Source organism: Hyperoodon ampullatus (genome assembly GCF_949752795.1).
Source record: "Hyperoodon ampullatus genome assembly, chromosome: 5".
Lineage (NCBI taxonomy): Eukaryota > Metazoa > Chordata > Mammalia > Artiodactyla > Ziphiidae > Hyperoodon > Hyperoodon ampullatus.
Window position 1 is genome coordinate 99,151,744 of NC_136918.1, and position 13,686 is coordinate 99,165,429.

A 13,686-nucleotide genomic window follows, 5' to 3' on the forward strand; every position below is an offset into this window, starting at 1 on the left:
GGAATAATAAACACCAAATTCAAGATGGTTACTTCTGGGGTAGGGCGGGTATAGAGTGGGTTAAGGAAGAGGTACATAGGGGCTTCTACTATATCTATAATATCAATATTTTACTTAAAAAACTGTTTTCTAATGTATATAGTACATTAGGATTTTACAAATCTGTGTGCTAGCATGTAGTGATTCATTATATTTCCATATTTTTCTGTATGATTGACCTTTCCAGATTTTTTTTTTTTGGCCACGCTGTGTGCGGCATGTGGGATCCTAGTTCCCAGACCAGGGATTGAATGCGTGCCCCCTGCAGTAGAAGTGCAGAGTCCCAAGCGCTGGACCGTCAGGGAATTCCCTCCAGAATTTTAAAGAAATATTATTACAAATGAAAAGCAAGGTACCAATAATGATGAAAGGGACTTCCCTGGTGGTCCAGTGGTAAAGAATCCACCTTCCAATTCAGGGGACACGGGTTCCAACCCTGGTCGGGGAACTAAGATCCAACATACCACGGGGCAACTAAGCCCGAGTGCTGCCACTACAGAGCCCATGTGCCTTGGAGCCTGGGCACCACAACTAGAGAGAAGCCCATACCACAACGAAGAGTCCACACCACAACCAAGAGCCTGTGCCGCAATGAAAGATCCCCACACGCCACAACTAAGACCTGACGCAGCCAAAAAAATATAAAAAAAAAATAAATAAAATAAATAAATATAAAAAAAATAATGATGAAAGTTTCATGATTTGTAGGAATGAGTATAATTAACAATCTGCTTGAACATCACTGAAGCAGACTGTAAGTTCACTTGATGTTTTCTCTTTCCATTACAAACCTCAAAGGTGGAAAAAATTATCTTGCTATTGTAAATTAATTTGGATAATTATATAATCAGATGTGGAACTAGTATGTCCCTCAAATATTAACTTATTTTATATTGTTTTCATAATGGTTCAATACTATAGGCACTAGTGTTCTTATTTTGTAGATAAGGGTCCTAAATATAAATCCTTGACTTATCTGAGGTCAGGTCTGGAATTTTAGCAGAATGTCAAGGATACAGCCAGGGACCAAGCCTTCATTCCTTTAATATTAGAATTTACTGTCATAACAAAATAACCCAAAGTATTTTGTAATTCTGATGCCTCTCTCTTAAAGCACCAAAGGCTAAGAAATTTAAAAACTCTTTTTAAACTTCCACAAGGAAACACTATAATGTGAATCTGAAGAAAGTTAGAACAATTAGCAAATTTACCATTTTACAATTACGTTAAGTACGTCTTATGTAAGCACTTAGGCCTAGGTTGGAGGTATGACCCAGGTCCCTGAGGTGGAATGTTTGGCGGATGACGTTCAAATACACAGTCTGTTTACCCATGGACATAAGTGGCCTTAATCAAAGCAGAACACATTTTTTAAAATGTTGATTTTAAAAACAGAAGTGTAAATAAGACTGTGATTTATGAATCTGCTAATGCCCTTCTCTGCTGTAGACTTCAGAAAGATCGAGTCTTTGGCTGTGGTAAATATAACGAGAGTGCAGACTTGTCAAAGCAGTAATAGGAGCTCTTATTAAAACTCTACTTCCACTAAGAGTTACAAATTGTCTTCCTTCTTTCCAGCCCTTAAAGAATGCGTTCCAGAAGCAGTGACACGGAGGCCTCAGCCCAAAAGCAATTTCCAAGACATAGTGAAGACTACAGTTTCCAAGGTCCTGAGGACATGAAGCAGAGACAGCAAGACAAAGACCCCACCAGTGAGTTGGATGCAATCCTTCCATATCCTAAGTCACACAGTGGTAATGGCCACCAAGGAGAAGACCTCTCAAGAGACGACTTATTATTTCTTCTCAGCATTCTGGAGGGAGAACTGCAGGTCAGCTGGGTTAGAATTATCCCCCTCATGCTTCAAGGGGAAGGCTGCTTATGAATTTTGTGGGGTGGCTGCCACAGAAATAGATATTTGTGCTTCATACTTGTATATACATGAAAGCAAAGTACACATGCACAGAATTCTCTTCTGGCAGCATGAAGAGCAATTAATCACATCTAAAAGGGCTGTTGTTATGACATGCGATTGGCATGCACATTGTGAAAGGTCACATCCTCTGCCCATGCTGCTCACAAGCTTCAGTGCACAGGCACGTATGGGTAACAATAATAGCAGATGACTTCTGGACTGGTTTAAATAACAATAGGTGCTTTTGTACCTCACATAAACTGGCTCCTAGACTTGCCCTGGCATTACTAACCTATACAAAAAACTAAAACAGCTGCTACACATATAGGAGAATCTTATTTCCTATCCCTGAAAATGAAAATGCCAGTCCATTGAGGCATATCATGTTATCTGCTTGTCAAACACAATAAAAAATGTAGAGTCTCCCCATGTCGTATAGTGATCACTTTAAAAAACATTATTAATGTGTAACTAGACTGGAAGAAGGATGAAGTAAAGGGACATAGTTTTGCTACCTTTTCTAAAAGGTGCTATAACCAAATATGATTTGTTTATATTTGAAGGAGAAGAGAAAAAATACTCAACTACACAAGAAATCACTTGCAGAGACTGCTGGTAGATAAAGTGGGCTTTCTGAAATGCTTTTTGTTCCTGCAGGCTCGAGATGAAGTCATAGGCATTTTAAAGGCTGATAAAATGGACTTGGCTTTGCTGGAAGCTCAGTATGGGTTTGTCACTCCAAAAAAGGTGCTAGAAGCTCTCCAGCGAGATGCTTTTCAAGCAAAATCTGCCCCTTGGCAGGAGGACATCTATGAGAAACCAATGAATGAGGTATGTATCACATCAGGGGTGTGCACCGAGTAAGCTCACCAGCCAGTAAAGCACTAGGCCTGGCAGGTGAGCAGGACATGTAACTCCTTTTTTGATTATTTATAGTTGTATGTTTAAAATCTACCCCAGGTAGATAAATACTACATGTTCTACAGGAAAGAAAAGGAGAATAAATCATGTATGGGATGTTCCCACTGGGTTTGTTTCTTGACATCAGACTAAAACCTAACAAATGCAAGAGAATTCCTCTCTTTTTCTCTCTCCCCCTCTTCCTCTCTTGTATAAACACATAGACACAAAGACACACACAGATACACACAGAGAGACACACACACTCAGACCCAGACCCAGACACACACACACACACACACAGAGGAATCTGCACTTCTTTTGGAGATCTGAAGGCAATAATAAAAAACAGATAATGTTTAACCATAGAAGTTAATTTCTTTGAAAACACTGAAGTATTATGTCATAGAAATTCTGAGCATGAATGGAAATGATCTGAAGAATTATCCAGGAAACAGAGTTTTAGAAAGCATACATTTTAGATGAACACATATCCTCTTTTTCCTTCAAAAGTTTAATGACAGTAAAGACTTTTCTCCCACCAAGTATGTCCAACAATGACAACAGCAAAGATGAACAGTCTCAACACGGCCACCACTGCACAAAGATACAGCACTGCTTGCTCTTTTACTTGCTGACATTACTGAAACTCCTTGGCATCCTTATTTTGTTCTTCTATTTTCTTCTGAGACCTCAATGGAAAATTTCATAACTTTTCATTTTTATAAAAAGTAAACAACTAGGAGCATAAGTTAAGGCTAGAGAGAGTGAAAGCAAATTTTGGGCAAATTTCCCCTACATACGCTCTGGCAACCTACCTCAGGACTGACCTCTAATGTCCTTGCTATTCTTGTCTTGGGTGTCTCATGACAGAAGCCTACCATCTTGCCAAATTGTGAAGGAGTCTGGTCATATGGATCTGCTTCTCTGAGGGGTGAGGGTGAGGATGAGACCACCCAAAGTCTGTTGATTGCACTTTAATCCAAATTTTAAACAAGAGGAGCCGAAGCCTCATTCAAGTCAATAGTGTTAAAACTGTATTCTGGCTCCCAACACAGTGACTGTGAAACAGCATTAAGCACAAATTCCCCAATCAGTATAAGTGCAAATGCAAGTTAATTATCACTGAACATATACTCACAAAACTCCACAAATGGCACAACCCTTCAACACTTCAGAGTAAAATGAAACAGAATAATTCCAAACTTATCCTGAAATCAGTAGGAAAAGTTTTAGCTACTTTTGTAAGTAAATAATTCTATTGTACACAGGCAAAACTGGAAACACCCTCTCTGCAAATGCTTGCAATCCTAACTCTGCAAAGTGTCCCTAAAAGTTATCCATAATTTGGCCCTGCTTTATAAATCCAACCTTCCTTGATTACTCAACCAACAGATACCCCTACACACACACACACACACACACACACACACACTTTTTACATTCCCATCTCCATGATTTGTCCGTTTTCTTTTCTTGCCTACTTCCCCCTGACAGACTTCTCTCCTCAGCTACCAGTCTCTCCCAGTCCCTTGAAGCCCCTATAATTCTATCTACCCAACAACCCAGTTGCCTACCCTTTTCCTCTATCTAGGAAGTAATGGGTGAGGGGGGATATCCAGAAAATAAACAATAAAGGGAAATTCTGACTAGGAGTCCCTAGATAGGGTTGAAGAAAAGAAAGAAAGTGGGGTGTTATCACTAAGACCATACCGGGGGGCACCCTAATTGCATCAGGGTAAGGATGTGCATGCTAAAAATTTATTATTTTGTTTTCCTCCATCTTCCTCCTTTTATTTTCCTCATAATGTTCTTTTAAAAAAATGTGAAAAATCTCAACCATGTCTAGGGTAAACTAAAGGGGATTTATTTATTCATAAGGCAAAATACCTCAGAAAAACAAACTGTTCTCAGCTATGTCATATGTTAGGAACACTGACTTAAGGTGGAGGCCTGCAAGCTAGAAAAAAGGATGTGGATGGGGAGAGAGGGAGGGAAAAACTCAGAGTCTAGAACAGTTTTAACCTCCTATTCCTTTCCAACCTAGGCTTCTATACTAAAAGTTACCTTAAAAAAGATACTTGAGTTAATGGCCTAACATATTCTTAGTTCTTCCAAAAAAGATATCAAGAAAAATATAACAACAGTTTGGATTTATCAAGGTACTATAATAAAGGAATCTGCATACCTTATTAGCATTACCTTAGGGCAATTCTTAAAGTATTGATACTTATTTTAAGCAACTGTATAGTTCAGCTTTTAAATTTCATTTCATAATTTTCATTGTATAAAAATAGTTGTGCTTCCTGTCTTCAGGGTGCTTAATGTCTCTTTTAAGAGTGACAGACAACAAGTGATCACACAATAAGTATATAATACACACTATGTTAATTTTTGTGGTGAAAACCACAAAGCACTATGAGGGAGTATAATGGGGGATCGAATTGAGATAGAAGAATCAGGAAAGCCAAGTTCCAGAGAATGAGTAGGGGTTCCTCAAGTAGAACATAAAGAAATTCCATTTCCAGAAACATTATGGATGACGTATCATGAAATCATATCACTAAAAAATACAAAAAAAACATTAGATAAAATATCTAGCGTACTCTTAAGTGCATGGATGAGCTTTACATGGAGCTAGAGAAATCCTGAAGCCAAGAACTAGAAAGGGCAATTTCCTCAGACTAGCTTCTGGCTCCACATATTTTCAATCTTTCTCTTCTATAATCCACAAACTTCCAGTGCTAGGAACCAAAAGACATATTCATTTTACAGTATAGCCTCTGGCTTTTCACTTCTGACCATGGCTGGGTGAGCTGGCACACCCAGAATGCTACCAAGATGGACAGTAGACAGGTAGATTGTGAGAGTGACCAAATAAGAATGACACAGGACTATCACCATTCAGGGTGACAGTAAAACAAGGAAGGGCTTTCAGAAGAGTCCGGTAGGGGTCACGCAGAGACAAGAATCACGCCCCCATTTCCAGTATCTGAGATACTGAGGCAGTGTGAGAATGAGCAGTCTCTATTTTAGGATTCTAGCATTATCCAGGAAAACCAGGTTTCAGTAAAGACAGGGAAGAAGATGGGACATTTTATGAATAGCATATTTGGTTACCTGTGATCTACTAAAACAGCCAAATAATTTCTCTACTGTCTGAACTAGCTTTATCTCTACTAGTATATTCAGGGTAATCAAAGAAAAAGACAATCTTCAAAGAGCCAATGAAAAAGAACAAAGAGAACCAAAGCCATAGCTCACAAAGACGATAAAGCCCTAAATTAGGGTGGTCTGTGACTCAGGAGCTATTAAAACAAAGGTCATTATTCTTTCCTAAACATATATTAAGCAACCAAAAGCAAAAAGACTGACCATCTCTCTGTCCTTCATTCTCTTTGACCACGGGAGAATCCAACCTATTGGAACACATTGGACTTCCATCATCCTAGGCAAGGAGTTGGATTGTATCAGCGGTTTCGGGTAGGATATGACATCAGGGAGGCTAAAATGATAAGCTTGTCATTGCACAGTAAACATTAATGAGTTATCTTTTTAACCTTTCTTCCACTGACACTCCCTAAAGTGACTGAGTCTTCCTGTTTTCTTCCCCAGGCTTCATTCAATCCACAAGTGGGGCTAGATCAAAAAGGGGCAGTGGTTCTTTGATAGTCCCTTAGTGCTTAATGATACACCACCTTATACTGCCCCTAGTTGTTTAGTGTGTATCTTATCTGCCTAGTAAGAGTATAAGCAATGAGACTTTAAAATTCTCCCATGGCAACTATCATAGTACTAAATACATATAGCATAATAGACGCTTAATAAATAGTTGTTGCCTTGAGAAAACTGTGGCAATACAATTGATCTTAGAAATCAAGCCCAACCACTATATTTATAATAGAAAAACCTTAAGTACACAACGGTTAAGTGGCTTGGCCAAGCACACACACACAACTGGTGGAAAATGAAATGAGTACAGACAAGCTCAGGTCCATCATTTGATCTGTAGGAATGAAGAAGAGACTGAATTGAGAACTGGCATATTTTCTAAGAGGCATTTTGGGTATGGAGAAACGAAGGCACAGAAAAGAACTTCAAGAATAAGCTAAAACATATCTAGAATCACTTACACTTTCTTTGGGAACCTTCCCTCTGCAAGGTCCCTATTTGACACCATTCCAATTTCTGCTGTTGACAAACATGAGGTCCTTAGCACCAAACAGCATGCAATAAATATAGGCCATTCTTCAAGAGTCATGGAAGGTGAGAGAAGGAAAACCCAGAGAATTAGACATTTCACTGATATGAAGGAACAAATAATTCTACCCAGGCTTGACCAGAGAAAGCCATAAAGGAAGAACAGGAAAAGTTTTGGATGGAAGGGGAAAAAGGTTTCTATGTCCCGGCACTGAAAAAAGCAGCCTTGAAGCACCACGGTGTGTTCTAAGAACTACCTGAAGTCTGGTGTGGCTAAAGGCTGGGTGAGAAAGACGGGAAGGTACGGAATGAGAATGGGGTGGAAGTGTCGGAGGCCAGATGGTGAGAAACCTTTCAGCTCTGAATAGGAGAGTGGAGTAATCCCACTGTGGAAGACTGTGCTGTCACTGATGAGGACAGGCTGGATGGGGGTGAGGCTGAAGGAAGGGAGAGCCCTTAGGAGATTATGTAACAACGGGCAATGATTCTTTCCAACCTTCCTTCCTTGTACCTACAAACAAACAAACAAGCAAACAAACAAAATAAGGAGGAAAAACACAATAGAAAGCAATAGTAGATTAACTAAACCTCCTCTTTCCTCTTTTTGGGCTGAACTAAGTTTAATATTCATGTCCATACAACTACAAGAAGCTATCTGAGGAAGTTTCCTTTATGAAGCCTCCCTTAGTCATTCATTTATGCTTTACTAAATACCTATTGTAATTATTCTAGGGCCGATCTTGTGATAAATTGAATGTTCCTCTAAGTCAAATGTCAAGCTCCCTAAATTAAGGCTGATTCTATTACTATTTCACTCTCAAATTCTAAAAGCAGTTGATTTGAATTTCCCTTATAATGCAGTCTAATGTTTGGGCAACTGGAAGGAGTTTTCAGAGAACTGTTGTTGCTTGAGACCCAGGACAATTAACACTACAACCTCCCTCTCAGCGGATGGTCATTAGTTAAAAGTGACTCTGCCAGCAAGCAATACAACTTAGCAATTTCAGCTTCCACAAAAGGCTTGGTCACATTAATTAAAAATCATCACCTATAAGACATAATGAAGTATTTTGTGTGTGTTAAGGTACCATTATAAACCCATATTAGAAAACTAGACAACCAGCCTAAGCGTTTAGAGGTCAGTTGGGTTCTGTATGCTGGGACACCTTTATTCCCTTCTTTTTCTGAAATCATTTGGCCATTTTTGTGCTTTGGATTCCTAGTTAAGTATGTGCTTTTTAAGGATGTACGATTTAAACTGGCTTCAAATTCAGAGTCACAAATTTTCAGTCTTTTACAATAAAGGCAAAGGGCAAAATCAACCAATATTATCAGTTATAGTTTAGTATTTAATCTAGACAGTCACATGCTTTCAAAACCATGTTCTTAAATGGATTTTAATTTATCACTGGTCAAAGATCCTGAAGCACTTTTGTTTTAATCAGTCTACCTCCCTCTTTTCTTTCTTGATTCCTTGCTTGCTTATTTTGTTTTCAATCTGTAAGCATATACTGGGCACCTACTATAAGCAAAGCACTCTATTAGATGTTAAGAATTTAAGAAAAATAGAATGTAGGCCCTGCTTTCAGGGAGTTCACAGTCTAGTAGAGGAGACAAAAGTAAATAAGACACAGGGTAATTGTTTTATAATAGAGATATAAGTAGGCCACGGAAACCAGAAAGCACTTGGTGTTTACACCAGGTCTATACCAACACAGAATTGATTAACAAGAATTTGAAAAAAATACACAAACACCTTTATGAATAATGCACTGAAAAACAGACCATGGATCCAAGAGATGTATGTGGGCAGAGTACTTTAGGGAGGGCTGGGCAGCTAGGGAAGTGGCAGAATCAAACATTGTACAAGGATTCCTTTACTTTCCATCATTCCTCTGATATGGTTTCCCTGGAGAGAAAAGGAAGTGGCAGAAAGGGGGTATGGAGAAATTGGTCAGATATTTACAGAGGAGCCAATGTTTCTTTCTGGTTAAAAAAAAAAAATGATGACATGGGAACTAAGATCCCACAAGCCACGTGGTGCGGCCAAAAAAAAAAAAAAAAGATGACAGTAAGAAAGTTACATTTGTGTTGAAACATCAAAAAGTATCAATTAACAAGAGTAATGATAAAAAACTAAACAAGGAAATCATAAACCCACTGTTGAATTAATTTGTTAAAACTTGGATATTTCTAAAAGAGGGAGAGATGGCAGTATTATGAATGATTTGTACTTAGACTATTAATGTATTTTCTTTTGTAGTTGGACAAAGTTGTGGAAAAACATAAGGATTCTCACAGACGAATCCTGGAACAGCTTTTAACGGTAGAAAAATCTCACAGGCAAACCATATTAGAGTTGGAGGAAGAAAAGAGAAAACATAAAGAATACGTGGAGAAGAGTGATGAATTCATAAGCTTGCTAGAACAGGAACGTGAAAGGTAAGGCTACTTTGGACAAGACAGTGACCTATTCTGCAAATTCTTACTAACCTCTCACTATGCGCTGGGCATTATACCAAAGGATACAGGGATACAAGGTAAACATGACAACCTCTGGTCTCAAAAATCTCATGGTCCAGAGTGAGGAAAAGGATATGTTTAAAAACAATATCAATACAATGCAAGAATAACCGGGTGTGATAGGACTGTGGAAACATAAATGCTGGGCACCTGATTCTACAAGGGAATGCCCTGTGAAAGCTGCAGAGAGGAGGTAACGGGTCTAGTCCCTGTGCCAACAAGAATGGAGACCACATACAAGGCAGGGGCAGGAGTAAGTGCCACAGCATAGAGGTAAGACAAGAGTATGGGTACTGAGGGAACTCAAGCTTTCTACATGGCTACAGCACAGGGTGTGAGAAAAGGAAAGGCTAGACACGAGCAGCTGGATTTTATACTGTTGGCAAGAAGGAGCAAATGACAAATTATGAGAAGGAGAATAAGTTATCAGGGATGCTTTCTTAAGGAACCATTAAGGAAAGACGGGAAGAAAGACAGGGGCAGGTATGTGTTCCAATGGCTATAGGGTTAGGGAGGATGGGGCATAACAAGAATTACTTATGACGCATAGTCAATATGAATTAGTGACTAATGTGACTAGAGAGCAGAGCAAGGAAAACAGGAAGTTATACTCCTAGTTCTTCACCAAGGTACAGAAAGCAGGAATGGGGCACAGCTTTTTGTTGCTGCAGGATTTCTGGTTGGGGAGATAGTTCAAAAGATGGAAGGGGTCCTGTTTTAGACAAGTTGAGCATGAGGTACCTGGTGTATTCCAATGTTCAGTGGGGAGAAGGATGTGTCTAAACAGACAACCCACTGTTAGAAATATAGGTCTGGAAAAGGTTGGGCTGATGATGTGTATTTGCAGCCAGTGATAGCTGAAGCTATGGGTGTTGGTGTGATGAGGGGAGAGAATTTTGAGATGGGAACTCTAGAAAACAGTACAACAACCCATCAAGTTAGGGTTTTCCTCCAGAAAAATGGGTCAAGAAAGGAAGCTGAGAAGGAATGAAGAATGGTGGAGGATTAGAAGAACTAGAAGAGAAAGCAAGGAACCAAGCAAGGGAAGACTTTCAAGAAAGAGTGAGCAAACAGCACCAGATAATACAGAAAAGGATGACCACATATCCCAAGATGGCAACAAGGAAGACACTGAAGAACTTAATGAGCCCTTTCAATAAAACAGTGAAGGCAGAAGCCAAATCGCAATACTTTGAAGAATAAATAAGAAATGAGAACATAGAAGCTTAAAATGTGAACTAGTATTTAGAGAAGCTTGGCTACAAAAAGGGAGAAAATGGTTGGTAAACATTTTATAACCGTATGGAAAGCAGGCTATTTTGCTCCACTTTGACCCTCTGTTCTGAATTACCATAGAAAGTATGAACATCCATATTAAATTGAAAGAACAATGACTCCTCTCTATTAATACTGCAAAGATAGAAAATAACCAATCTTAGTAATGTCAAATTTTTACTGGACCTTCATGTCACTTTTGTTATTCCATGTATACTTCTCTTATGAGTTACAGAGCTAATGATGCTAGATTCTAACAATCACAGAAAAATACAGAAAAAAAAATTACTGTGAGTTCCCTTTTCTAAAATACTAGTAGTCTCAACTGTTTTATTTGATTACTTACAATTCATATTTTGACTAGGTAATCAAAGTTACATAATAGCTACACTAATGGCAAACTTTCATTTCTTTTCAGTGCACTTCATGGTAGTCGTCAGAGCACTAGAGATTCAATGGCCCTCACATCCAGTTTCTTTTTCTACATTCATCAGGGGTTTGTTTTCTACTCACTACATAGAGAGGGGGTCTTGTTACCTTGCCTCTCATGAACCTGAAATATCTTCAGGGGCAGATTAAAGGAGCAAAAGAAGTCTGGCACCAAGGGAAGATTTGGCTCAGACCTTACAGTATAAGATTTGTTATTCAATGAGACAATGTCATATTAAATATTATTTCGAACCCTTGTGATTTGGCACCTGTGGCCTCATTTGACCTCCAAAACTTATTTGGCACTAACTTGTTGAACACAGACACTTCCTTTCATCTCTCATTATTATGACCATTTATTGACCATGGTCAGAGTGCTGCCTGCCATAGAACAAAGAGGTACTGGAGGTCCCTGCCCCGGGGGCTTAACCACGTTAATGGAGAAGACAAGAGGATACAGATTTAGGGTGGAAATGTGAAAGGCTGTTGGTGGTATAGTTCTAATATTCACCATTGTCTCTCTGCTATCTTCTGTAGGAAGGCTGAGGAGGGCTACCCAGAAGTAACACTGTAAAGCTGGTAGGCAGATGGTGAAGATTATTTAAATCAAGAGAGCAAAGAGGAACAACACTGAGATATGAGAACAAAAGAGCACTAGGAATACAGGCCACGGGCTAGAGGAAAAGGAAAATAGTGGGATGAATGTAAATTGTACACCAAGGAATCAGTATATTAAGAACGGTATTTCTACATGTATCAAAGTAGTTTAAGAGGGAGAATTTAAAAGATCACATTTTTTAGTCATATAGGACGCAAAGGTTTTTTGTCTTGAAGAATAATGAAAGTACACAAACCATTACCAAAAAATAGGAAAAAATGACTGGAGTGATTCTCATTCCCTGTTTAGCCACTCCAGAAGATATGGGAATATTCAGCTATTTCTGTTTGCCCAGGAACAGCTTCCAGATGGAACTCTTTGGGTGTGAGAATGCTAAGGCTCTTCTTGACTCACATGATACACAGACAATTCTCCGGCTCCATCTGTACATCACAATTCCCATATCTTGGCACTGCTGGTGCACTGGCCCTTCCTGGCCCCCCTGCTTGTAGCAGGGAGACTGTGGGCCTCATGAGGAATAACTGACTTCCACTTGCTTTAAGGCCGTGTGCATAAAAATACTAAATGAACACCATCTAACAAAGAGGTGGGGGAAACTAATAATTTCAGGTAAATATATACAGAGGAGGTGCTTACACAAGAGGTAAAATACCATTCATGTGTCTCATTCTCTGACAACAAATGACAGAACACAAACCTAACTTTAGTGAGAGTACTTCCTCTCCAACATGCAGCCACCCTTCACAAAAGCAAGACTAATTTATTCTAAGGAGTCAAAGAATAATGTTTACTTCCTTCCTCAAAGTGATGTAAGCCACTCCCGAATCAGTGACCCTCAGTACAAAGAAAGAAAGAAAGAATATCATAACCCCCATAAACGTGGTTTGACTGTATATAACTATAAAGGACTATCTGACTGAAACTCTGAAAAATACTGTGAAAGTTTAGTGATCGTATTTTTAGTGTTAGATAATATCTACTTGGAAAGAAAATAAAAATTAAGAAATACACGATTGAGATAGTTAATGAGACCTTAGAGGGTGTAATAATGGATTTCAAATTAAGGCTCAATTTCTGTGTTTTCTTCGGAGAATTCATTTTATGTGGAAAACCCTAAAGGAGACTGATGTCACACATTGAGTTTAGGCCAAAATGTTTGCCAAGTGATGTCGCTGTCGTAATCAGTAAACAGTTGGCTTTCCCACTGCAGGAGGGTGGGGGCAGGGAACAGCTCAGGAAACCCTGTTCCCAAGCGTGTTAATGCAAAGTTTCCTTCGCTGTAATCTGTGCAGTTTGGTCTGTCCATAAAATAATTATAGCGACATTTCATGACAACCTTCTGTTCACTGACCAGCTCCAATGTGTGGATGTGTGTGTCACTGATGACCTGAATTATGTACTTGGCTGAATTACAAGTGGCGTCTATGTGAAAGGTTTTATACAAAAGCAATGCCAGTAATTTTTGGCCTTTCTGGATGGCTTCACAGGAAAGCCAAAACAAAAATCACTTTTAGTCAGTGCAATTTTGCAAAATTTTCCCATAAGTGAAATGCCAATTTTGTCTGTACTTTCAAAAAAGCTTGCATAATTTTTTTCCTTTTTCAGTTTCAATGGGGGAAAAGGCTGTGAAGGAAAAAAAAAAAAAAGAGTTTCCTTTTTTTGAAACCGTGCTTTCTTTTTTAGAACACTGAAACAAACCATGTATACGAACCATATATATTACTGCATTTCTGGCCTTGAAACCACTGAAGTGGGAAACAAATATTGGTATGGCAACTCTGTCTAA

The 13,686-nt window shown here is 38.9% G+C and overlaps 2 protein-coding genes across 2 annotated transcripts in view; one reads left to right on the top strand and one right to left on the bottom strand.

Annotated features, from left to right (window-relative positions):
* Positions 1–13,686, bottom strand: part of CMSS1 (cms1 ribosomal small subunit homolog) — a 396,523-nt gene that overhangs the window by 264,486 nt on the left and 118,351 nt on the right. The gene's annotated exons all lie outside the window — the stretch shown is intronic.
* The window catches only part of FILIP1L (filamin A interacting protein 1 like), a gene marked incomplete at both ends in the record, with an annotated part of 119,850 nt that continues 107,791 nt past the window's right edge, over positions 1,628–13,686 (top strand). The window contains 3 exons of the mRNA XM_079704180.1: positions 1,628–1,870; positions 2,612–2,785; positions 9,318–9,496. Of these exons, the coding sequence (XP_079560306.1) occupies positions 1,628–1,870; positions 2,612–2,785; positions 9,318–9,496 (596 nt within the window). The remainder of the gene's footprint in view (positions 1,871–2,611; positions 2,786–9,317; positions 9,497–13,686) is intronic.